Raw genomic sequence first — 24,312 nt, 5'->3', positions numbered from 1 at the left:
TGGTGAAGCGTCACTCCAGAGAACGTGTTTCTAATGGCCGCGACGCTTGGCATTGCGCATGGTGATCTTAGGCTTGTGTGCGGTGCGGCTGCTTGACCAGTTGTTGTGCTGACGTTGCTTCCAGAGGCGGTTTGGGAACTCGGTAGTGAGGACAGATGATTTTTACGTGCTACGAGCTTCAGCACTCTGCGGTCCCATTCTGTGAGCTTGTGTGGCCTACCACTTCGCGGCTGAGCCGTTGTTGTTTCTAGATGTTTCCACTTCACAATAACAGCACTACAGTTGACCGGGGCAGCTCTAGCAGGGCAGAAATTTGACAAACTGACTTGTTGGAAAGGTGCATCCTATGACGGTGTCACGTTGAAAGTCACTGAGCTCTTCAGTAAGGCCATTCTACTGCCAGTGTTTGTCAATGGAGATTGCATGGCGGTGTGCTCGATTTTATACATCTGTCAACAACGGGTGTGACTGAAATAGTCAAATCCACTCATTTGAAGGGGTGTCCAGATACTTTTGTGTATATTGTGGATCTTTGTATTCACATTCTTGTTTGATTTCCTGCCTCACCATATGTGCTCGAACTGGTTAAAGATCCTGGTGTCAAGAAATGTGGTATTTTGTTGTTGTTCTGTAAGTGAACACTGGTATCTAGATATTGTTGTTAATGACTGTTGTTGCGTGCGTGTGGTAGGACGTGTATCTGGAGATATCCTACATGTATGATGACGACGGCTACCAATCCTACTGCACGGTGTGCTGCGGGGGCCGCGAGGTGCTACTGTGTGGGAACGCCAACTGCTGCAGGTTTGGACTCAACACTCACCTCGTTAACCGTATCTCGGTAATCTTCTGAGAGTGTGGTCCAAATGCTACCCTTGTCCCTTTTATACAGTCTTAGGGAAAAAAGGGGCGCTTTCTAGAACCGAAAAAGGTTCTTCGGCTGTCCCCATAGGAGAACCCTTTCCAGTGAGGTTTCTGCATGGAACCCAAAAGGGTTCTCCTTTGGGGGCAGCTGAAGAACGCTCTTGGAACCCCTTTTTTTTCCTAAAAGTGCAGTGCACTACTTTATGGGCTGTGGTCAAAAGTAGTGCAGTGCACTACTTTATGGGCTGTGGTCAAAAGTAGTGCACTAGGGAATATGGTGCTATTTGGGACGGGCTGTATCTATACTGTGTCATTAGTGTATTATTCTGCATCTTAACTGTAATCTGCTGTATCTTAGTTCATTTCAACCCTCTTTTACGTTTTGCCTTCTCAGTCTGCTTCTACTTTTTCTTTCGCTCTCCTTTCTCTCTAACCTGCTGATTAGATGTACAGTGCTGTGAAAAAGTATTTGTTTTCTATTTTTACATATTTTTTTATACTGAATGTACTGTTTGGTTTTGCCAGACGTAAAGGAACCCATCTCGTCCGAAAAGTTGACTCAAGTTTGCCAACAAAAAAAGCACCTGGATGATCATCAAGACTCTTGGTAGAATGTTCTATGGACAGATGAGTCAAAAGTCTAACTTTTTGGACGACATGGGTCCCATTATGCCTGGCAAACACCAAACACTGAATTCCACAGTAAGAACCTCATACCATATCAAGCATGGGGTTGGTAGTGTGATGGTTTGGGCATGCTCTGCTGCCTCGGGACCTGGACAACTTGTCTTAATAGACATGAATCCTGCTCTGTATCAGAGAATTCTACAGGAGAATGTCAGGCCATCCGTCTGAGCTGAAGCTGAAGCGCAGCTGGGTCATGCAGCAAGACAATGATCCAAAACACACAATCAAGGCTACATGAAAATGGCTAAATAGTAACAAATATGAAGTTTTGGAATGGCCTAGTCAAAGTCCAGACCTAATCCCAGTTGAGATGTTGTGGCAGGACTTGAAACGAGCAGTTCAGGCTTGATAACCTACAAATGTTGCTGAGTTAAAGCAGTTCTGCATGCAGAGGACCGGACCAAAATTCCTCCACAGCGACATTAGAGACTGATCAACAACTACAGGAAGAATTTGGTTGCATTCATTGCAGCTAAAGGTGGTACAACCAGTTATTGAGTTTTTCACATAAGGGAATTGGTTGTTGCATAACTTTGTTAATTAAATAAATGAGGTATATTTTTTTGTGTTATATGTAAACTTTATCCAATATTACATTTTGGTTAAAGATCTGATAACATTCAGTATAAAAAATATACAAAAATAGAGAAAATCAGAAAGGGGGCAAATATTTGTTCACAGCACTGTATATGTTTCCTCTATGTTACCTTTTATTTTCACTAGTTCCACCTGCTTTCTCTCTCTGCTTTCTCTCTCTGTCTCTCCCCCTCCCGCCATGTCTCTCTCTCCCCTTCCCACAAATCTCTCTCCCATTCCCCCATATCCCTCTCTTCCCATCTCTCCCCCCCCCATATCTCTCCCCCTGCCCCATATCTCTCTCCCCCTCCCCCCGTATCGCTCTCTTTCCCCCTCCCCCACATATCCCTCTCTCTCCCCCTCCCCCACATATCCCTTTCTCTCCCCCTCCCCCACATATCCCTCTCCCTGCCTTTCCTCCCTTCTCCCTCCCCTTCCCCCACTCCCTCCCCATATCCCTCTCTCCCCCTGCCCCATATCTCTCTCCCCCTCCCCCCGTATTTCTCTCTTTCCCCACATATCCGTATCTCTCTTTCCCCACATATCCATATCTCTCTTTCCCCATCTATCCCTCTCCCTCCCCCACATATCCCTCCCTCCCCTTCCCCCACTCCCTCCCCATATCCCTCTCTCCCCCTACCTTCCCTCCACCCTTTCCCTTCCCTCTCCCTCTCCCCTCCCCTACTCGTCCATCTCCCCTTACCCCCCCCTCAACTTTATCACACCCGTCTGTCTCCTCCCCTGCAGGTGTTTCTGTGTCGACTGTCTGGACATTCTGGTGGGCGCAGGGGCGTCGAACAGTGCCCGTAACCTGGACCCGTGGCGCTGTTTCATGTGCCAGCCACTGCAGAACTACGGCGTGCTCAAACGACGCCACGACTGGAGCATGAAGCTGCAGGAGTTCTTCGTCAACGACAACGGCCAGGAGTTTGTGAGTCCCATCAAGATGCTTTAGTTAACTCCTAACATTGACCCTTGTCCCACTACCGAAGCCAAACTAACTTCGCTCATACAGTATGTAGGGCCTGCCGTTCTTCTTGGTCAGGTCACAGGGCCAGAAAAAGTTTAGGGTCCCACTGCATAGCAACACTACTACAGTACATACAGTGTCTGTGTTTGTTTATATAAACATTTTGATTTGGTCTATATGTTTCTCAGGAAAGCCCAAAGATCTACCGGGCTGTCCCTGCAGAACAGAGGCGCCCCATCCGCGTGCTCTCACTGTTCGATGGCATCGCCACTGGTAAGTGTGTGTGTGTGTGTGTGTGTGTGTGTGTGTGTGTGTGTGTGTGTGTGTGTGTGTGTGTGTGTGTGTGTGTGTGTGTGTGTGTGTGTGTGTGTGTGTGTGTGTGTGTGTGTGTGTGTGTGTGCGTGCGTTAATACATTACTCAAGTGTAATATTCAGAACCTGCAAAAAAAATATCTTGACGTATGTTTACCTGTGTGTGTTTAGGCTACTTAGTGCTACGAGACCTAGGATTCAAAGTGGACCATTATATTGCGTCAGAGGTGTGTGAAGATTCCATATCGGTGGGGGTCGTCCGACATGAAGGACGAATCCAGTATGTGCACGACGTGCGCAACATCTCCAGGAAGAATGTAAGCAGATCTCCCTCCCTCTTTCTCTCTCTCTCTTCTCTCTTCACAGTCTTTACATATGGTTGGGCAGAACAAATTGAATCTGAGTTAAATCATATAGAGGGAGGGGTGAGAGAGGGGAGAGTAGAGTACTAGGTTTGTCTCTAAAGCAAAGATCAAATCCGTTCCCCAATGACTCATTATGTTGTCGTGTAAAGCAGGTGCTTCTTTTCCTTCTCATAATTCAACATATGACAAAGTATCGTTATATTTAACAAAAGTAACGCGTTACTTAACAATATTACTTTGGGTGGAAAGGGATACGTTATGTTACTTTGTGTTAAGTTTCATGGGAAAAAAATCTCGATCTCCCTGTTTGTTTGACTGTCGGAGGGAGCAAGGCGATCCATGTGCGCTCTACCAAAGATGACTAACTCGGGTTTGATCGCTGGTTTCTCCTTTCATCGGTGGCGCTGCTTTCCTGTACTAGTCTACAAGTACTGCGCTATCATATGGGCTTCTTAATTAGCCTTATACACTACCGTTCAAAAGTTTGGCGTCACTTAGAAATGTTCTTGTTTTTGAAAGAAAAGCACATTTTTTGTCCATTAAAATAACATCAAATTGATCAGAAATACAGTGTAGACATTGTTAATGTTGTAAATGACTATTGTAGCTGGAAACGACTGATCTTTAATGGAATATCTACATAGGCGTACAGATGCCCATTATCAGCAACCATCACTCCTGTGTTCCAATGGCACGTTGTGTTAGCGAATCCAAGTTTATCATTTTAAAAGGCTAATTAATCATTAGAAAACCTGTTTGCAATTATGTTAGCACAGCTGAAAACTGTGGTCCTGATTAAAGAAGCAATACAACTGGCCTTCTTTAGACTAGTTGAGTATCTGGAGCATCAGCATTAGTGGGTTCAATTACAGGCTCAAAATGGACAGAAACAAAGAACTTTCTTCTGAAACTCGTCTGTCTATTCTTGTTCTGAGAAATGAAGGCTATTCCATGTGAGAAATTGCCAAGAAACTGAAGATCTCGTACAACTCTGTTTACTACTCCCTTCACAGAACAGCGTAAACAGTCTCTTACCAGAATAGAAAGAGGAGTGGGAGGCCCCGGTGCACAACTGAGCACATTAGAGTGTCTAGTTTGAGAAACAGACTAGAGGTCAACCGAATTTGATTTTTCAACGCCGATAACGATTATTGGAGGACCCAAAAAAGCTGTTACCGATTAGTCTGACGATTTTATAAATATATTTGTAATAATGACAATTCCAAAAATATTGAATGAACTATTTTATTTTAACTTCAAATAATACAGGTTGAAACAGGTTCAATGTGGTTTAAATAATGCAAAAACACAGTATGTGCCATGTAAAAAAGCTAAAGTTCCTTGTACAGAACATGAGAACTTATGAAAGCTGGTGGTTCCTTTTAACATGAGTCTTCAATATTCCCAGTTTTAGGTTGTAGTTATTATAGGAATTATAGGACTATTTCTCTCTATAACATTTGTATTTCATATACCTTTGACTATTGAATGTCCTAATAGGCACTATAGTATTGCCAGCCTAATCCCGTGAGTTGATAGGCTATGCTCCAAGCATTGCGAAGAGCTGCTGGCAAATGCAGGAAAGTGCTGTTTAAATGAATGCTTACGAGCCTGCTGCTGCCTACCACCACTCAGTCAGACTGCTCTATCAAATATCAAATTATAGACTTAATTATAATGCAATAAAGACACAGAAATACGAGCCTTTGGTCATTAATATGGTCAAATCCGGAAACTATAATTTCGAAAACAAAACGTTTATTCTTTCAGTGAAATATGGAACCGTTCTGTATTTTATCGAACGGGGGCAACCCTTAGTCTAAATATTGCTGTTATATTGCACAACCTTCAATGTTATGTCATAATTATGTAAAATTCTGGCAAATTAATTACAATCTTAGGTAGGAAGAAATTATCTACACACAGTCTTCATCCAGGCGGCCCAAACTGCTGCATATACCCTGACTCTGCTTACACTGAACGCAAGAGAAGTGACACAATTTCCCTAGTTAATATATTGCACTATTAAATCCACTATTAAAACATTTTAAGAATATGGCACCACAACAAACCTGCTAAGAGAGGGCCGCCCACCAAAACTCACGGCCCCGGCAAGGAGGGCATTAATCAGAGAGGCAACAAAGAGACCAAAGATAACCCTGAAGGAGCTGCAAAGCTCCACAGCGGAGATTGGAGTATCTGTCCATTGGACCACTTTAAGCCGTACACTCCACAGAGCTGGGCTTTACGGAAGAGTGTCCAGAAAAAAATCATTGCTTAAGGACAAAAATATGCAAAAGGCATGTGGGAGACTCCCTAAACATATGGAAGAACGTACTCTGGTTAGATTAGACTAAAATTTTGCTTTTTGGCCAACAAGGAAAAAGCTATGTCTGGCGAAAACACAACACCTCTCATCACCCTAAGAACACCATCCCCACATTGAAGCATGGTGGTGGCAGCATCATTCTGTGGGTATGTTTTTCATCGGCAGGGACTGGGAAACTGGTCAGAATTGAAGGAATGATGGATGGTGCTAAATACAGGGAAATTCTTGAGGGAAACCCGTTTCAGTCTTCCAGAGATTTGAGACTGGGACGGAGGTTCACCTTCCAGCAGGACAATGACCCTAAACATACTGCTAAAGCAACACTTGAGTGGTTTAAGGGGAAACATTTAAATGTCTTGGAATGGCCAAGTCAAAGCCCAGACCTCTATCTGTGGTTTGACTTAAAGATTGCTGTACACCAGCGGAACCCATCCGACTTGAAGGAGGTGGAGCAGTTTTGCCTTTGAGAATGGGCAAAAATCCCAGTGGCTAGATGTGCCAAGCTTATAGAGTCATACCCCAAGAGACTTGCAGCTGTAATTGCTGCAAAAGTTGTCTCTACAAAGTATTGACTTTGGGATTGTGAATGGTTATGCATGCTCAAGTTGTCTGTTTTTTGTCTTTATTTCCTGTTTGTTTCGCAATAAAAAAATATTTTGCATCTTCAAAGTGGTAGGCATGTTGTGTAAATCAAATTATACAAACCCCCCAAAATCTATTTTAATTCCAGGTTGTAAGGCAACAAAATAGGAACAATGCCAAGGGAGGTGAATACTTTCGCAAGCCACTTTTGCCACAAGTGTCACTTTTGTAATGCATTACCCCCAACACTGGTCATAAGGAGTAGTCCTCGTCAGTGTCATGGAAAATCAAACAATTACACACATTCATACCACACACCTGTTACTGGTTTGTCCTGTCTGGACCAGGCCATTGCCTGTCCAGACAGGACAGTAGTACCTTATTGTAACCTAATGAGCCTCACCTTATAGTGAATGCCCTCCCCCCTGACCTACATTATGTGGATCCACAATGAAACCTATACAAACTCATGGGCTCGCAAGGGCTCTTTTGAGAGCTTCAACACAAGAGCACAAACACATCAACAGACAACATTAACCACTCCCAAGTCGAACCTAAACACATAGCTCCACCACAGCTGCAGAGAGGGGCGTGCTGGCGAGTTGCATGAGAGTCCGTGAGGTCATCTGGTTTAGAGGACAAAGCACAGCCTCTTGTCAGAGTAAATCCCCCAGAACCCATTCACCCCTTTGTCAGCGACTCAGAGCACTCCTCAAAGAGGGGCTGGGCCCGGAGAGGGTCTGCTCTGGACTTGCTTGGGGAAGCTACACCCTCTCTCTCTCTCTCTCTCTCTCTCTCTCTCTCTCTCTCTATCTAACCAAGGCTTTTGTCACAGATGAAAAGGCCCCTATGTATAGCTGGGGAGGAGGGGTGTGTTCTGTAGGGAAGTGGGGTGGGTGCTATAGATGGGTGGGGGGGGGGGGGGGGGTTCTGTATGGGTCGTTCTGTAGGGTGGGGGTTGGTGTTTATACAGTGCCTTCAGAAAGTATTCACACCCCTTGACTTTTTCCACATTTTGATGTGTTGTGTTTCATTCTTACAAATTAAATATGAAAAGCTGAAATGTCTTGAGTCAGTAAGTAAGTATTCAACACCTTTGTTATGGCAAGCCTAAATATGTTCAGGAATAAACATTTGCTTAAGAAGTCACATATTGTATGTAAATGTGATATCAGTTTTATTTTTTTTATACATTTGCAAAAATGTCTAAAAACCTGTTTTTAGTTTGTTATTAAGGGTTATTGTGTGTAGATTGATGTGTGTGTGGGGGGGGGTAAACTATTTAATCCATTTTAGATTAAGGCTATAATGTAACAAAATGTGGAAAAAGTCAAGGGGTCTGAATACTTTCCAAATGCACTGAATACTTTCCAGTTGCATGGACTCTGTGTGCAATAATAGTGTTTAACATGATTTTTAAATGACTACGTGATCTCTGTACCCCACACATAAAATTATCTGTAAGCTCCCTCAGTCGAGCCGTGAATTTCAAACACAGATTCAACCACAAAGACCAGGGATCTTTTCCAATGCCTCACAAAGAAGGGCATATGGGTATAAAAAAAGTGGACATTGAATATTAATTTTAGCATGGGGAAGTTATTCATTTCAATTTGGATGGTGTATGAATACACCCAGTCATGACAAAGATATAGGCGTCCTTCCTAACTGAGTTGCTGGAGAGGAAGGTATGGGGAATTTCACCATGATGCCAAAGGTGACTTTAAAACAGTTAAAGTTGCAGAGTTTAAGGAGCTGTGATAGGAGAAAACTGAGGATACTAACCTAAATGACAGCGTAAAAAGAAAAGACTGTATCGCTCGCATAAAATATTCCAAAACACGCATCCTGTTTGCAATAAGGCACTAAAGTAAAACTGCAATAAATGTGGCAAAGAAATTAACTTTATGTCCTGAATACAAAGCCTTATGTTTGGGGCAAATACAGCACATCACTGAGTACCACTCTTCATATTTTCAAGGATGGTGGTGGCTGCATCATGTTATGGTTATGCTTGTCATCGGCAAGGACTAGGGATTTTTTTTTTTAGGATAAAAATAAACGGAATAGAGCTAAGCACAGGCAAAATCCTAGAGGAAAACATGGTTCAGTCTGCTTTCCACTGGAAGACAAATTCACATTTTCAAGTTTTGCCATAGATTTTCAAGCCGATTGAGGTCAAAACTATAACTAGGCCATTCAGGTACTTTCAAATATTGTCTTGGTAAGCAACAATGTGGCTTTGTGTTTTAGGTTATTGTCCTGGCTGTCTAGCAATATATCAACAACCAACTTGACATAGCTTGAAGAATTGTAAAAAGAATAATGTGCAAATATTATACAGTCCAAGCTCTTAGAGACTTACCCAGAAAGACCGACAGCTGTAATCACTGCCAAAGGTGATTCTAACATGTATTGACTCAGGGGTGTGAATACTTATGTAAATGAGATATTTCTGTATTTCATTTTCAATAAATTTGCAAACATTTCTAAAGACATGTTTTCACTTTGTCAATAAGGGGTATTTTGGGCGAGAAAAAAATCTATTTCATCCATTTTGAATTCAGGCTGTAATGTAACAAAATGTGTAATAAGTCAAGTACTTTCTGAAGGCTCTGTACTACCCTGTGTTGGGGGTGGTGGGCAATATGGATGAGGTGATGGGGGGGGGGGGGTGACACTATGTAGGGATAGGATAGGGGGGATTGGGAATGACAGAACGGCAGATGGGGGCAGATGTTGGGGCATTGACGTGTGTTACACTCAGTCTGACAGGAGGGTGGTGTGATTGTCTCACACAGATAGAAGAGTGGGGTCCATTTGACCTGGTGATCGGAGGAAGCCCTTGTAACGACCTGTCCATCGTCAACCCCGCCAGGAAGGGGTTGTACGGTAAGAAATCAAATCAAAATAATGCATTTGAATCAAACTTAATTACATGTATTAACAAGCATGCTTCACTTCACTCCAATTAGGGTTTAGAATTCATGCCAAGTGTTGCAGGCTAAAATTCCAGTGAAGTAGTTCTTATGAAATGTCATTTATACTGTATCCATTCCCTCTTACATGTACATTATAGATGTGTACCTCTAAACGTCCAGGGCAACGTGTAAGGTATAAGAATCCGGGATATTTGAAACTCATAATGACAGATGCATTATTGGAATTAGGGCTGGGCGGTATACCGTATTTGACTTTAGACCGGTTTTGACGCACGGACCGGTTTGGGTTTTTACTTTACCTTCTGTAACGGTATGTGAATGTTTGGTTTGTTACATGTGATACGCTGTGTGTAATGTCCCTTTTTATAGTTTACTCCGCTACTTGAGTCATCTCTCTCCTCTGTCTCTCTCTCTCCATGCTGTTTTGCACCTGGACCGAGCTCGGCCCCGTCGATTAAGGAGCGCATTTGTTGTTGCTCGACCACGAGACGGTTGCGTTCAGTGGTCCATGCAGCACAAATGTTGATGACTACGATTCCGTTTCCACTTTGCTTCTTAAAATAAGTCCTGAAGCGTTCTATAATTACACTATTATTTAGTGTTTCTTACATCTGCAAACATCTAATTTGTCTTTTCTTAGCAGGTTGTGGCTAAGTCGTGTTAGCCACTAATGCTAATCACTAGTTAGTCAGAGCAAACGTAGCTAGCTATACAGCCTGATACCAGTTTTGGTGTAGGCTTCAATCAGCATGTTGTTTGTGTAACAATATCTTCTAAATCAAAGAGCATGAATATGTTAGCTACATGAAGTAGCTAAGAGAAATCATTGAATGTAGCCAAAGATTATAGTGTCCCCTAGGAAACACTGACCAACACTTTGGTTCCTACCGTGTCACAATAACTCCTCTGTGCCATTTTCATTTGTTATCATGTCAAATAACACTGTATTCAAAGTGCCCACTATTATCTTCTAACTGTAGAACATTATTTTTCCATCATCCCATCAGTTCACCAAAGTGTTTTGATCCAAATTGTAAGTCAAATTTAAAAATAAGGCCTAGTTGTCACGTTGGTCGTAAGGAGGAGACCAAGGCGCAGCGTGATACGAATACATACTCTTTAATTAAACGAAGAAACACTAAACAAACGTGCTGCTATATAAACCGAGTGCTGACATAGGCAACTACACATAGACAATAACCCACAAACTATCCAAGGCATATGGCTACCTAAATATGGTCCCCAATCAGAGACAACAATAAACAGCCTCCTTGGATTGAGAACCAATCTAGGCAACCATAGACATAAAAACACCTAGACTGGAAACCCCATAAACATACAAAAACGCTAGACAGGACAAAACACATATATCACCCTCGTCACACCCTGACCTAACCAAAATAATAAAGAAAACAAAGATAACTAAGGTCAGGGCGTGACACTAGTTTTCTTGCCCATATCGTGAAGCCCTATGTGGCAGTGTGGAAATTACCTCCAATGAGTGCAGGAAGTGCAGAAATGTATGAAAATTAAGAAATGTATTTTTGGTTTAAGTTTAATTGAACAGTATAAAACAATCTGAATAGAGATAGATAGACCCATTGGAATCACTTAGAACGTATGTGTTGGCACCCTAGGGTCTCACGTCACTCATAAAGCAAAATTAGAACTTTTTTTAATCCAAAACATAAAATACAGTCATATTATTTTTAAATACAGTGATATGATATTTTGGCCATATCGCCCCAGGCCTAATTGCAATTGATGTACATTATTATTCAGTTCTCCTCATCCCCCGTCTGTCTGTCTGTCCAGAGGGCACAGGGAGGTTGTTCTTTGAGTTCTACCGTCTGCTGAGTGAGGCCAAGCCCAAGGAGGCCGAGGACCGCCCCTTCTTCTGGATGTTCGAGAACGTGGTCGCCATGGGCGTCAACGACAAGAGAGACATCTCCCGTTTCCTCGAGGTTTGTTGTGTCCACAATATCAATTCAATATCAACGGATCAATACAAGTGACAACCTCAGAGGTCTTTGGCAGTACCTCGTGAGATAGCTTGAGAAGTCGTCTCGTCTACTGAAAATGTGTAACCCACGGTAGCAGCGGTATGTTCAATTAAACACCAACCTGTGTGTGTGTGTGTGTGTGTGTGTGTGTGTGTGTGTGTGTGTGTGTGTGTGTGTGTGTGTGTGTGTGTGTGTGTGTGTGTGTGCGTGTGTGTGTGCGTGTGTGTGTGCGTGTCCTACAGTGCAATCCAGTAATGATCGACGCCATTGAGGTGTCTGCGGCTCACAGGGCTAGGTACTTCTGGGGCAACCTACCAGGGATGAACAGGTGTGTGATGACCACAGTGTGTTTCCTATACTAACACAATCTTTCATATTCCTGTTGTTACTTTACAATACAAAAATGACCAAATTGCACTGTAAAATCTAATGGTAATTACACAGTAATAACTTAGGAATTACTTTTACTTGTTTGTTCATTTGGAATTCATTAAACGCACCATTTGATAGTTGCCAAATGTGTTTAGTAACTAAATGCGAGGAAGTACACATTGTTACCGGTTGATACTAGTGGAAACCGTACAGTAAAACAAAGTGCTAGCCACTTCACTTTACGGATCTCTTGGAGGATTCCATTTCTAATGCCCATTCTTGTTGTCAGGCCTCGGTGTGCATCTGGGATGGACAAGCTGGAGCTACAGGACTGTCTGGACCATGGCCGTGTGGCTAAGGTAACACTCTCTAGCTCTCCTTCATTCAGTGGAACTGGACAGGAATCACTAAGTGATTTTATTTCAATGTACACTACCGTTCAAAAGTTTGGTGTCATTTAGAAATGTCCTTGTTTTTTAAAGAAAAGCCAATTTTTTGTCCATTAAAATAAAAATACATTCAAAATCAGTCGTCTCCAGCTACAATAGTCATTTACAACATTAACAATGTCTACACTGTATTTCTGATCAATTTGATGTTATTTTAATGGACAAAAAATTTGCTTTTCTTTAAAAAACAATGACATTTATGAGTGACCCCAAACTGACCCCTAATTAGAGCAGTAAAAATACATGTTTTGTCATATGGTCTGATAACTTTTTACTGCTCTAATTACTTTGGTAACCTGTTTATAATAGCAATATGTTACCTCGGGGGTTTGTGGTATATGGCCAATATACCACAGCTAAGGGTAGTTATTTTGCATGACGTAACGCGGAGTGCCTGGATACAGTCCTTATCCGTGGTGTATTGGCCATATACCACGAACCCCCAAGGTGACATATCGCTATTATCAACTGGTTACCAAAGTAATTGGAGCAGTAAAAAGATATCAGACCATTTACAATGGGTATGACAAAACATATTTTTACTGCTCTAATTACGTTGGTAGCCAGTTTATTATAGCAATAAGGCACATCAGGGGTTTGTGGTATATTGCCAATATACCACGGCTAAGCGCTGTATCCAGGCACTCTGTCTTGCGTAAGAACAGCCCTTATCCATGGTAAATTCTCCATATACAATATACCACACCCCCTCTGGCCTTATTGCTTATATATATATATAGTACCGGTCAAAGGTTTGGACACACCTACTCATTCAAGGGTTTTTCTTTATTTATACTATTTTCTACATTGTAGAATAATAGTGAAAACATCAAAACTAAGAAATAACACATATGGAATCATGTAGTGACCAAAAAAAGTATTAAACAAATCTAAATATATTTTATGTTTGAGATTCTTCAATGTAGCCACCCTTTGCCTTGATGACGTTTTTTGCACACTCTTGGCATTCTCTCAACCAGCTTCATGAGGTAGTCAACAGGAATGCATTTCAATTAACAGATGTGCCTTGTTAAAAGTTCATTTGTGGAATTTCTTTCCTTAAAACTTCTTGACGCACCCATCCCGTTTAGCGGGATCATTTTCATCAACATCCGCTGAATTGCAGAGCGCCAAATTCAAATTAAATTACTACAAATATTAAATCACAAGTGCAATATAGCAAAACACAGCGTAGCTTGTTGTTAATCCACCTGGCGTGTCAGATTTCAATAAAGCATTTCGGCAAAAGCATACCAAGCGTTTATGTAAGCACATCTCTCTCAGTAGACACAATATTACAAACAGCTAGCAGCCAAGTAGATTGGTCACGAAAGTCAGAAAAGCAACAAATTAAATTGCTTATCTTTGATGATCTTCGGATGTTTGCACTCACGAGACTCCCAGTTACACAATAAATGTTCCTTTTGTTCCATAAAGATTATTTTTATATCCAAAGTATCTCCATTTGTTTGGCGCGTTATGTTCAGAAATCCACAGGTTCGAGAGGTCACGACATCGCAGACGAAAATTCTAAATAGTATCCATGTCAAATGTTTTTTATAATCAATCCTCAGGTTGTTTTTACAATATATAATTGATAATATGTCAACCGGAATGTAGCTTCTTCCATAGGCGAGAGAGAGAAAATGTCTGTTGTGCATGAAAAACTCTGCTGGCACCCAGCCATCCACTGACGCAATGGGTTCGTTCTCGCTCATTTTTCAAAATAAAAGCCCAAAATATGTCTAAAGACTGTTCACAGCTTGAGGAAGCCATAGGAAAAGGACCATGGTTGATATCCCTTTAAATGGAGGCAAGGCATCCAATGGAACAGAGAGCTTTCATGAAAAACAGCACTTCCTTGTTGGATTTTCCTCAGGTTTTTGCCTGCAATATCAGTTCTGTTATACTCACAGACAATATTTTGACAGTTTTGGAAACTTTAGAGTGTTTTCTATCCTAATCTGACAGTTATATGCATATTATAGTTTCTGGGCCTGAGAAATAGGCAGTTTCAAATGGGTACGTTTTTAAGCCAAAAACAAAAATACTGCCCCCTACACTCAAGAAGATACTCAAGAAGAAAATACTGCCCCCTACAGAAGATGGCCCTATTTGGTAAAAGACCAAGTCCATATTATGGCAAGAACAGCTCAAATAAGCAAAGAGAAACGACAGTCCATCATTACTTTAAGACATGAAGTTCAGTCATTCCAGAAAATTTCAAAAACTTTTACGGTTTCTTCAAGTGTAGTCGCAATAACCATCAAGCGCTATGATGACACTGTCTCTCATGAGGGCCGCCACAGGAAAGGAAGACCCAGAGTTACCTCTGATGCAGAGGATAAGTTCATTAGAACCCAAATAAATAAACCCAGAGTTCAAGTAACAGACACATCTCAACAGCAACTATTTTTTTTTTTTTTTGTTATTTCACCTTTATTTAACACTTGTGGTTACTACATGATTCTATATGTTATTTCATAGTTTTGATGTCTTCACAATTATTTTACAGTGTGTAAAATAGTACAAATAAAGAAAAACCATTGAATGAGTAGGTTTGTCCAACCTTTTGACTGGTACTGTATATACAGTGCATTTGGAAAGTATTCAGACTCTTTGACTTTTTCTACATTTTGTTACATTACAGCCTTATTCTAAAATGGATTAAATGTTTTTTTTTTGTCTTATCTACACACAATAGCCCATAATGACAAAGCAAAAATAGGTTTAGACATTTTTGCACATTTATTAAAAATAACAAACTGAAATGTCACATTCACAGTGCCTTTGGAAAGTATTCAGACCACTTGACTTTTTCCACATTTTGTTACGTTACAACCGTATTCTAAGATTGAGGGGAAAAAACAATTGAATCAACCTACACACAATACCAAAGCAAAAATATGACATTTACATAAGTATTCAGACCCTTTACTCAGTACTTTTAAGCACCTTTTGCAGCGATTACAGCCTTGAGTCTTCTTGGGTATGACGCTACAAGCTTGGCACACCTGTATTTGGGGAGTTTCTCCCATTCTTCTCTGCAGATGCTCTCAAGCTGTCAGGTTGGATGGGAAGAGTCGCTGCACAGCTATTTTCAGGTCTCTTCAGTGATGTTCTAATCAGGCTCAAGTCTGGGCTCTGGCTGGGTCACTCAAGGACATTCAGAGACTTGTCCTGAAGTCACTCCTGCGTTGTCTTGGCTGTGTGCTTAGGGCTGTTGTCCTGTTGGAAGGTGAACCTTCCCTGTCGTCGGAGGTCCTGAGCGCTCTGGAGCAGGTTTTCATCAAGGATCTCTCTCTTCTTAGCTCCGTTCAGGCCAAAGAGTTCAATCTTGAATCTTGAACAATCTTTCATCAGACCAGAGAATCTTGTTTCTCATGGTCTGAGAGTCCTTTAGGTGCCTTCCGGCAAACTCCAAGCGGGCTGCCACTCTACCATAAAGGTCTAATTAGTGGAGTGTTGCAGAGATGGTTGTCCTTCTGGAAGGTTCTACCATTTCCACAGAGGAACTCTGGAGCTCTGTCAGAGTGACCATCGGGTTCTTGTTCACCTTCCTGACCAAGGCCCTTCTCCCCTGATTGCTCAGTTCGGCCATACGGCCAGCTCTAGGATGAGTCTTGGTATTTCCAAACGCCTTCCATTTAAGAATGATGGAGGCCACTGTGTTCTTGGGGACCTTCAATGCTGCAGACATTTTTTGTAACCCCTCCCCAGATCTGTGCCTCGACACAATCCTGTCTCGGCACTCTACGGACAATTCCTTCGACCTCGTGGCTTGGTTTTTGCTCTGACATGCACTGTCAACTGTCTGACCTTATATGGACAGATGTGTGCCTTTCCAAATAATGTCCAATCAATTGAATTTATCACAGGTGGACTCCAATCAAGTTGTAGAAACATCTCAAGGATGATCAATGGAAACAGGATGCACCTGAGCTCAATTTCGAGGCTGATAGCAAACGGTCTGAATACCTATGTAAATATGGTATTTCTGTTTTTTATTTTTCATACATTTGCAACAATTTCTAAAAAATATGTTTTTGCTTTGTGTAGATTGAGGGGGGACAACTATTTAATAAAGTTTAGAATAAGGCTGTAAAGTAACAAAATGTAAGGTCAAGGGGTCTAAAGACTTTCCAAATGCACTTTGTGTGTGTGTGTGTGTGTGTGTGTGTGTGTGTGTGTGTGTGTGTGTGTGTGTGTGTGTGTGTGTGTGTGTGTGTGTGTGTGTGTGTGTGTGTGTGTGTGTGTGTGTGTGTGTATGTGTATATACAGTGTATTAATATGAGTGTGCATTTTCTTTGTCTGGTAGTTTGGAAAGGTGCGCACCATCACCACACGCTCTAACTCCATCAAGCAAGGCAAAGACCAGCACTTCCCCGTCATGATGAACGGCAAAGAGGACATCCTGTGGTGCACCGAGTTGGAGAGGTGAGACCTAGACCCACAACTCTAATCTGACTGTGCCACTCTCTTTGTCCCAAGTGCGCCCTCTACCTTTTTTACTCTGTGGTGCCTCTGTTAAAAAACAATGTCAAATCACATTCCTGGGTCATAGTCACTAGGCACCAAACAAAAGAAAACAGACTGAAACAGGGAGGGACTACCGGAACTTGTCTTAAGCTCATTTTTGTTTTCTGTTGCAAATTGTTTTGCTACTGTGTGCACTAATAAATAAGACCCAACTCTGCCCACAATGCCCTCTGATGCCATTTTAATACTAATAATAATAATCATACATTTTATTTTAAGCGTTTTCCATGACACCAAAAGTCACTTTACATACACAAGAAAATCAGCAGGATAAATAGCAATAAAATTACATATTAAATAAGTATAAAAAAATAGGATGACAGACTAACCAGGGAGAACACTAAACATGATGACAGACTAACCATGGAGAACACTAAACATGATGACAGACTAACCAGGGAGAACATTAAACATGATGACAGACTAACCATGGAGAACACTAAACATGATGACAGACTAACCATGGAGAACACTAAACATGATGACAGACTAACCAGGGAGAACATTAAACAGGATGACAGACTAACCAGGGAGAACATTAAACATGATGACAGACTAACCATGGAGAACACTAAACATGATGACAGACTAACCATGGAGAACACTAAACATGATGACAGACTAACCATGGAGAACACTAAACATGATGACAGACTAACCATGGAGAACACTAAACATGATGACAGACTAACCAGGGAGAACATTAAACAGGATGACAGACTAACCAGGGGGAACACTAAACATGATGACAGACTAACCAGGGGGAACACTAAACATGATGACAGACTAACCAGGGGGAACACTAAACATGATGACAGACTAACCAGGGAAGTGAACTAGACAGAGGATAAAAGCTAAGACAACAGAGAATCTGGGTAAGTCTGTCTGAAGAGGTGTGCCTTTGGTGTAAACATATGGGAGTGTAGGGGTGCAGGAGGTAAGTGAGGTCGGTCGGTGCCAGTAAGTGAGGTACAGTGCCTTGCGAAAGTATTCGGCCCCCTTGAACTTTGCAACCTTTTGCCACATTTCAGGCTTCAAACATAAATATATAAAACTGTATTTTTTTTTGTGAAGAATCAACAACAAGTGGGACACAATCATGAAGTGGAACGACATTTATTGGATATTTCAAACTTTTTGAACAAATCAAAAACTGAAAAATTGGGCGTGCAAAATTATTCAGCCCCTTTACTTTCAGTGCAGCAAACTCTCTCCAGAAGTTCAGTGAGGATCTCTGAATGATCCAATGTTGACCTAAATGACTAATGATGATAAATACAATCCACCTGTGTGTAATCAAGTCTCCGTATATATGCACCTGCACTGTGATAGTCTCAGAGGTCCGTTAAAAGCACAGAGAGCATCATGAAGAACAAGGAACACACCAGGCAGGTCCGAGATACTGTTGTGAAGAAGTTTAAAGCCGGATTTGGATACAAAAAGATTTCCCAAGCTTTAAACATCCCAAGGAGCACTGTGCAAGCGATAATATTGAAATGGAAGGAGTATCAGACCACTGCAAATCTACCAAGACCTGGCCGTCCCTCTAAACGTTCAGCTCATACAAGGAGAAGACTGATCAGATATGCAGCCAAGAGGCCCATGATCACTCTGGATGAACTGCAGAGATCTACAGCTGAGGTGGGAGACTCTGTCCATAGGACAACAATCAGTCGTATATTGCACAAATCTAGCCTTTATGGAAGAGTGGCAAGAAGAAAACAATTTCTTAAAGATATCCATAAAAACTGTCGTTTAAAGTTTGCCACAAGCCACCTGGGAGACACACCAAACATGTGGAAGAAGGTGCTCTGGTCAGATTAAGCCAAAATTGAACTTTTTGGCAACAATGCAAAACGTTATGTTTGGCGTAAAAGCAACACAGCTCATCACCCTGAACACACCATCCCCACTGTCAAACATGGTGGTGGCAGCATCATGGTTTGGGCCTGCTTTTCTTCAGCAGGGACAGGGAAGATGGTTAAAATTGATGGGAAGATGGATGGAGCCAAATACAGGACCATTCTGGAAGAAAACCTGATGGAGTCTGCAAAAGACCTGAGACTGGGACGGAGATTTGTCTTCCAACAAGACAATGATCCAAAACATAAAGCAAAATCTACAATGGAATGGTTCAAAAATAAACATATCCAGGTGTTAGAATGGCCAAGTCAAAGTCCAGACCTGAATCCAATCGAGAATCTGTGGAAAGAACTGAAAACTGCTGTTCACAAATGCTCTCCATCCAACCTCACTGAGCTCGAGCTGTTTTGCAAGGAGGAATGGGAAGAAATTTCAGTCTCTCGATGTGCAAAACTGATAGAGACATACCCCAAGCGATTTGCAGCTGTAATCGTAGCAAAAGGTGGCGCTACAAAGTATTAACTTAAGGGGGCTGAATAATTTTGCACGCCCAATTTTTCAGTTTTTGATTTGTTAAAAAAGTTTGAAATATCCAATAAATGTCGTTCCACTTCATGATTGTGTCCCACTTGTTGTTGATTCTTCACAAAAAAAAATACAGTTTTATATCTTTATGTTTGAAGCCTGAAATGTGGCAAAAGGTCGCAAAGTTCAAGGGGGCCGAATACTTTCGCAAGGCACTGTATGTGGGTGCTTTGTAGGTGAGCATGAGCAATTTGACGATGGTCCTGTAGTGAATTGGGAGCCAGTGGGGGTGACGTGGTCCCAGAGTCTGGTGTGTGTGTGTGTGAGGAATAGTCCAGCTGAATTTTGAATGTGTTGAAGTCTGTCCAGTGTTTTAGCGGGGAGTCCATAGAGAATGGCGTTGCAGTAGTTCAGGTGTAAGAAAACAATGGTGTGAATGAGGGTTTTAACATTGGGGTCAGTGAGAGAGGGTCCGAGTTGTGAGATGTTTTGGTGGTGTGGAGTACAAATGCCAGAGTGGGGCCAAGGTTGCTGACTGTGGAGTTGGATTGGATGGTGAAGCCGTCGATTTCCATTTTGAGTTCATCCAGTTTCTTGATGAGAGAGTTGGGGCCCATGAGTTTTGTCGTCATTTAGTTTTTAAAAGTTTTCACCTCACAGAGATAGTCAACAACACAGGGGGGTTGCAGAGTGGTGGTGTTTTGTGTGGATGTAGATGTATGTCTGTATAAGAGTGAAATCTGAATTCAAATACTAAACAGTAATGGACCTAACACTGAGCCTTGTGGGACAACTTGTGATACACCCTTGTTCTGATCATCTGTTTCCTCAAGGATCTTTGGCTTCCCAGTCCACTACACAGATGTGTCAAACATGGGTCGCGGTGCCAGGCAGAAGCTGCTGGGCAGATCCTGGAGCGTGCCCGTCATCAGACACCTGTTTGCCCCACTGAAGGACTACTTTGCATGTGAATAATTCCCTCCCTGATCCATAACTCTATCCATTCCACACCTCACCTTGACCTTCTCCAATCATGAGGCTGTGTAGGTAATGATAGGGGAGGGCCCCTTCTGGAAGAGCAGGAGGACACAAGACTGGGCAAGTACAAATGGTGACTATGCTCTCACCCCTCTCCGTTCAGCCTAGGTGTTTTCATCCAACACACTTGAAAAATACCCTACAGTCAAGGAGCCAATCCTGCTTCTACTGAGCGAAACCAGCCCTGCCATTGGGGAAGCATTTGAGGGTCCGGCTCCTATAGCCTTTCCTGTAGCAAAAGGCTGGGCTGAGTGTGACATGGAAAACACCATTGATCGTCAATCAGAAGTGCCAATGCCAAGTTAGACCATCTTGTTGTCCCCTGGTAGCCAAAGTGTTATTTTAGGGTTTTAAGGTTTTAAACACTGCTTTTATTTTATTTTTTACTAATGACTTCCCCTTATGTTGTCTTTGACTGGTTTTGTTGTGATCACCATTTTGTTTTGTTGGTCAAACTTATTTTGATACCACGCTGATTTATATAAATTCTTAAATTGATATAGATCTCTTTATGAATGAGTAGAAATGTTTTTGTTTTTTATATATATATATATATATATATATATATATATATATATATATATATTTTTTTTTTTTTTTTTTTTCATTTTTATGTCAACATAGTCAGGGTTGGGAAATATACATGTTCTTCTCCCAAATGCCAATGCGACTGAAGAAGAATTCGTTCTCAGCCATATCCAAAAAGATGTATTTTTTAAATGCTGTAAAATCAATGCAAAGACAGACATGTAAAGACATCTCAATATTGGACATTTTGACATTAGTCATTTGTCTATGGTATCCATATTTTTTTAACTGGAAGTTTGTTTTTTTGCTTTCACCAAAAATAAGTGGGCATTATCTCATCATCCAGGGCATCTATATATATATAAAAAAAACTTGGTCATCTGTGCAAAAACAACAACAAAAACATTTGACACTTATTTTTTTTAGTCACTGGAATGTTTTATAGAACTTTTATACTTCATTGTTATACTGTATATTTACAAATGTTTACAGGATTTAACAGTATTTGATTGGACTGGGAGTTTGACTGTCCTAATGTCATCTTAAATTTATATGTTTTAAATCTGTGAATGTCAGCAGTTGATAACCCCCAGTATGCCTCACCTCACATTAAAGTACTCTGGACTTCAGATTGAAGTACAATATACACTTTTTGTCTACTCATTTTGGCTACATTTGTAGCCCATTTTTGTTTAGGTAATTGAATGTGTACAGTTTGCTATTCAGTTTTTTTTAAATACTGGACATTTAACAGATTTTACATATCATATGTGCACAGTGGAGACCTGCCAGTTATTTGTTTTTGAGTTGTCTGTACTCACTGAGTACTACTCAATAATACTCACTCATTCAGGGTGCCTTTTATGAGTATGTTCAAAGAGCTACTTCAGTTACACACTGATTGTATGTCCATGACATAACCAGCAGTTGCTTTACTTCAAAGGTTATTTTTTACTAAAATGCCAAAATACATAAATCGTTTACATGCTTTATCACTACTGTATTCTTTTAAGTTTGCTGAATGTCATGCTTATGATTTTGAATATTCTAAACGTTTTTTTTTATATAATTTTATGACTGTACCTTTAAAATGTTTAGTTTTATATACTCGGATATTCTGCTTACTTGCAACAGTATCTGAAATAGTAGCACAACATACTGTATATAAGGCTTGCTTCACATTTATCATTTCATAGAGCATTTTAGAACATGATTTTAATCAATAGGATTGTTTTTATTGTCAGTGGATGTTAGATTCGCAACTTCGACAAATGTTAGATGTATTTGATTTATCTTTTGTGAAAAATACTTTCTCCAATAATACTGTACTTTCATTGTGCTTTTTTTCATTAACCTTTTTAATTCAACACTTGTGATTTGAAGTGCAAGCAATTCAAAAAGACCAGTCTGCAATTTTTGTACTAATTGTGCACTTTTTGAAAAAGCAGCAAGAAAGTATTTCTGTGTACTCGGTATATGTTACTTTTATTCAATAAAAAGCATTCATTCTAAGCTGACACGTGGAATTGTTTTAAGAAGGTCATACCGTGGATCATTTAGCTATTTGATTTTGAATTTTAGGACCCCTTTAGACATAAAAAAAATATATTAAAAAATTTGATAAAATATTGAATTTGGCCTACTACTACAGCCCATAGAAATGCATTGAATAACACATTCATAAATGTTTAAGTCTCTGCCTTAGATCTAGGAAATGTAAGAAAGTGTATATATATATATATATATATATATATATATATATATATATATATATATACAGTTGAAGTCGGAAGTTTACATACACCTTAGCCAAATACATTTAAACTTGTTTTTCACAAATAAAAAGGTCAGTTATGAACACCACTTTATTTTAAGAATGTGAAATGTCAGAATAATAGTAGAGAGAATGACTTACTTAAGCTTATATTTCTTTCATAACATTCCCTGTGGGTCAGCAGTTTACATACACTCAATTAGTATTTGGTAGCATTGCCTTTACATTTTTTAACTTGGGTCAAACATTTCGGGTAGCCTTCCACAAGCTTCTCACAATAAGTTGGGTGAATTTTGGCCCATTCCTCCTGGCAGAGTCAGGTTTGTAGGCCTCCTTGCTCGCACACGCTTTTTCAGTTCTGCCCACAAAAGTTATGCAGACATTTCTATAGGATTGAGGTCAGGGTTTGTGATGGCCACTCCAATACCTTAACTTTGTTGTCCTTAAAACATTTTGCCACAACTTTGGAAGTATGTTTGGGGTCATTGTCCATTTGGAAGACCCATTTGCGACCAAGCTTTAACTTCCTGACTGACGTCTTGAGATGTTGCTTCATTATATCCACACCATTTTCCATCCTCATGAGGCCATCTATTTTGTGAAGTGCACCAGTCCCTCCTGCAGCAAAGCAGCCCCACAACATGATGCTGCCACCCCCATGCTTCACGGTTGGGATGGTGTTCTTTGGCTTGCAAGCCTCCCCCTTTTTCCTCTAAACATAATGATGGTCATTATGGCCAAACAGTTCTATTTTTGTTTCATCAGACCAGAGGACATTTCTCCAAAAAGTACAATCTTTGTCCCCATGTGCAGTTGCAAACAGTAGTTTGCAGGCTTTTTTATGGCGGTTTTGGAGCAGTGGCTTCTTCCTTGCTGAGCAGCCTTTCAGGTTATGTCAATATAGGACTCGTTTTACTGTGGATATAGATATTTTTGTACCTGTTTCCTCCAGCATTCACAAGGTCCTTTGCTGCTGTTCTGGAATTGATTTGCACTTTTCGCACCAAAGTACGTTCATCTTTCGGAGACGGAACGTGTCTCCTTCCTCAGCAGTATGACGGCTTCGTGGTCCCATGGTGTTTATACTTGCGAACTATTGTTTGTACAGATGAACATGGTACCTTCAGGCATTTGGAAATTGCTCCCAATGATGAACCAGACTTGTGGAGGTCTACAATTCATTTTTTGAAGTCTTGGCCGATTTCTTTTGATTTTCTCATGATGTCAAGCAAAGAGGCACTGAGTTTGAAGGTAGGCCATGAAATACATCCACAGGTACACCTCCAATTGACTCAAATTATGTAAATTAGCCTATCAGAAGCTTCTAAAACCATGACATAATTTTCTGGAATTGTCCAAGCTGTTTAAAGGCACAGTCAATTTAAATTGGAGTTGTGAACCAGTGAATTATAAGTGAAATAATCTGTCTGTAAACAGTTGTTGGAAAAATGACTTGTCTCATGCAGAAAGTAGATGTCCTAACCGCCTTACCAAAACTATAGTTTGTTAACAAGAAATTTGTGGAGTGGTTGAAAAACGAGTTTTAATGACTCCAACCTAAGTGAATGTAAACTTCCGACTTCCACTGTATATA

The 24,312-nt window shown here is 40.8% G+C and overlaps 1 protein-coding gene across 6 annotated transcripts in view; it reads left to right on the top strand.

The window, feature by feature from the left end:
* LOC110532104 (DNA (cytosine-5)-methyltransferase 3B) overlaps positions 1–20,962 on the top strand; it is a 62,871-nt gene extending 41,909 nt beyond the window's left edge. For 5 of the 6 annotated variants that reach the window (XM_036988025.1, XM_036988022.1, XM_036988021.1 and 2 more), the window contains exons 13-22: positions 692–804; positions 2,875–3,058; positions 3,277–3,370; positions 3,581–3,726; positions 9,487–9,577; positions 11,443–11,591; positions 11,873–11,958; positions 12,292–12,361; positions 16,770–16,888; positions 20,212–20,962. In XM_036988025.1, the coding sequence (XP_036843920.1) occupies positions 692–804; positions 2,875–3,058; positions 3,277–3,370; positions 3,581–3,726; positions 9,487–9,577; positions 11,443–11,591; positions 11,873–11,958; positions 12,292–12,361; positions 16,770–16,888; positions 20,212–20,353 (1,194 nt within the window). In that variant the 3' untranslated portion in view covers positions 20,354–20,962. The remainder of the gene's footprint in view (positions 1–691; positions 805–2,874; positions 3,059–3,276; positions 3,371–3,580; positions 3,727–9,486; positions 9,578–11,442; positions 11,592–11,872; positions 11,959–12,291; positions 12,362–16,769; positions 16,889–20,211) is intronic. The other variant, XM_036988020.1, reaches the window with a different exon arrangement.
* The last annotated feature ends 3,350 nt before the right edge of the window (positions 20,963–24,312 follow it).

The sequence above is a fragment of the Oncorhynchus mykiss genome, chromosome 9 (genome assembly GCF_013265735.2).
Source record: "Oncorhynchus mykiss isolate Arlee chromosome 9, USDA_OmykA_1.1, whole genome shotgun sequence".
Classification (NCBI taxonomy): Eukaryota; Metazoa; Chordata; class Actinopteri; order Salmoniformes; family Salmonidae; genus Oncorhynchus; species Oncorhynchus mykiss.
The sequence above is the reverse complement of the archived record's forward strand: the minus strand, read 5'-3'. Positions and strand labels throughout refer to the sequence as shown.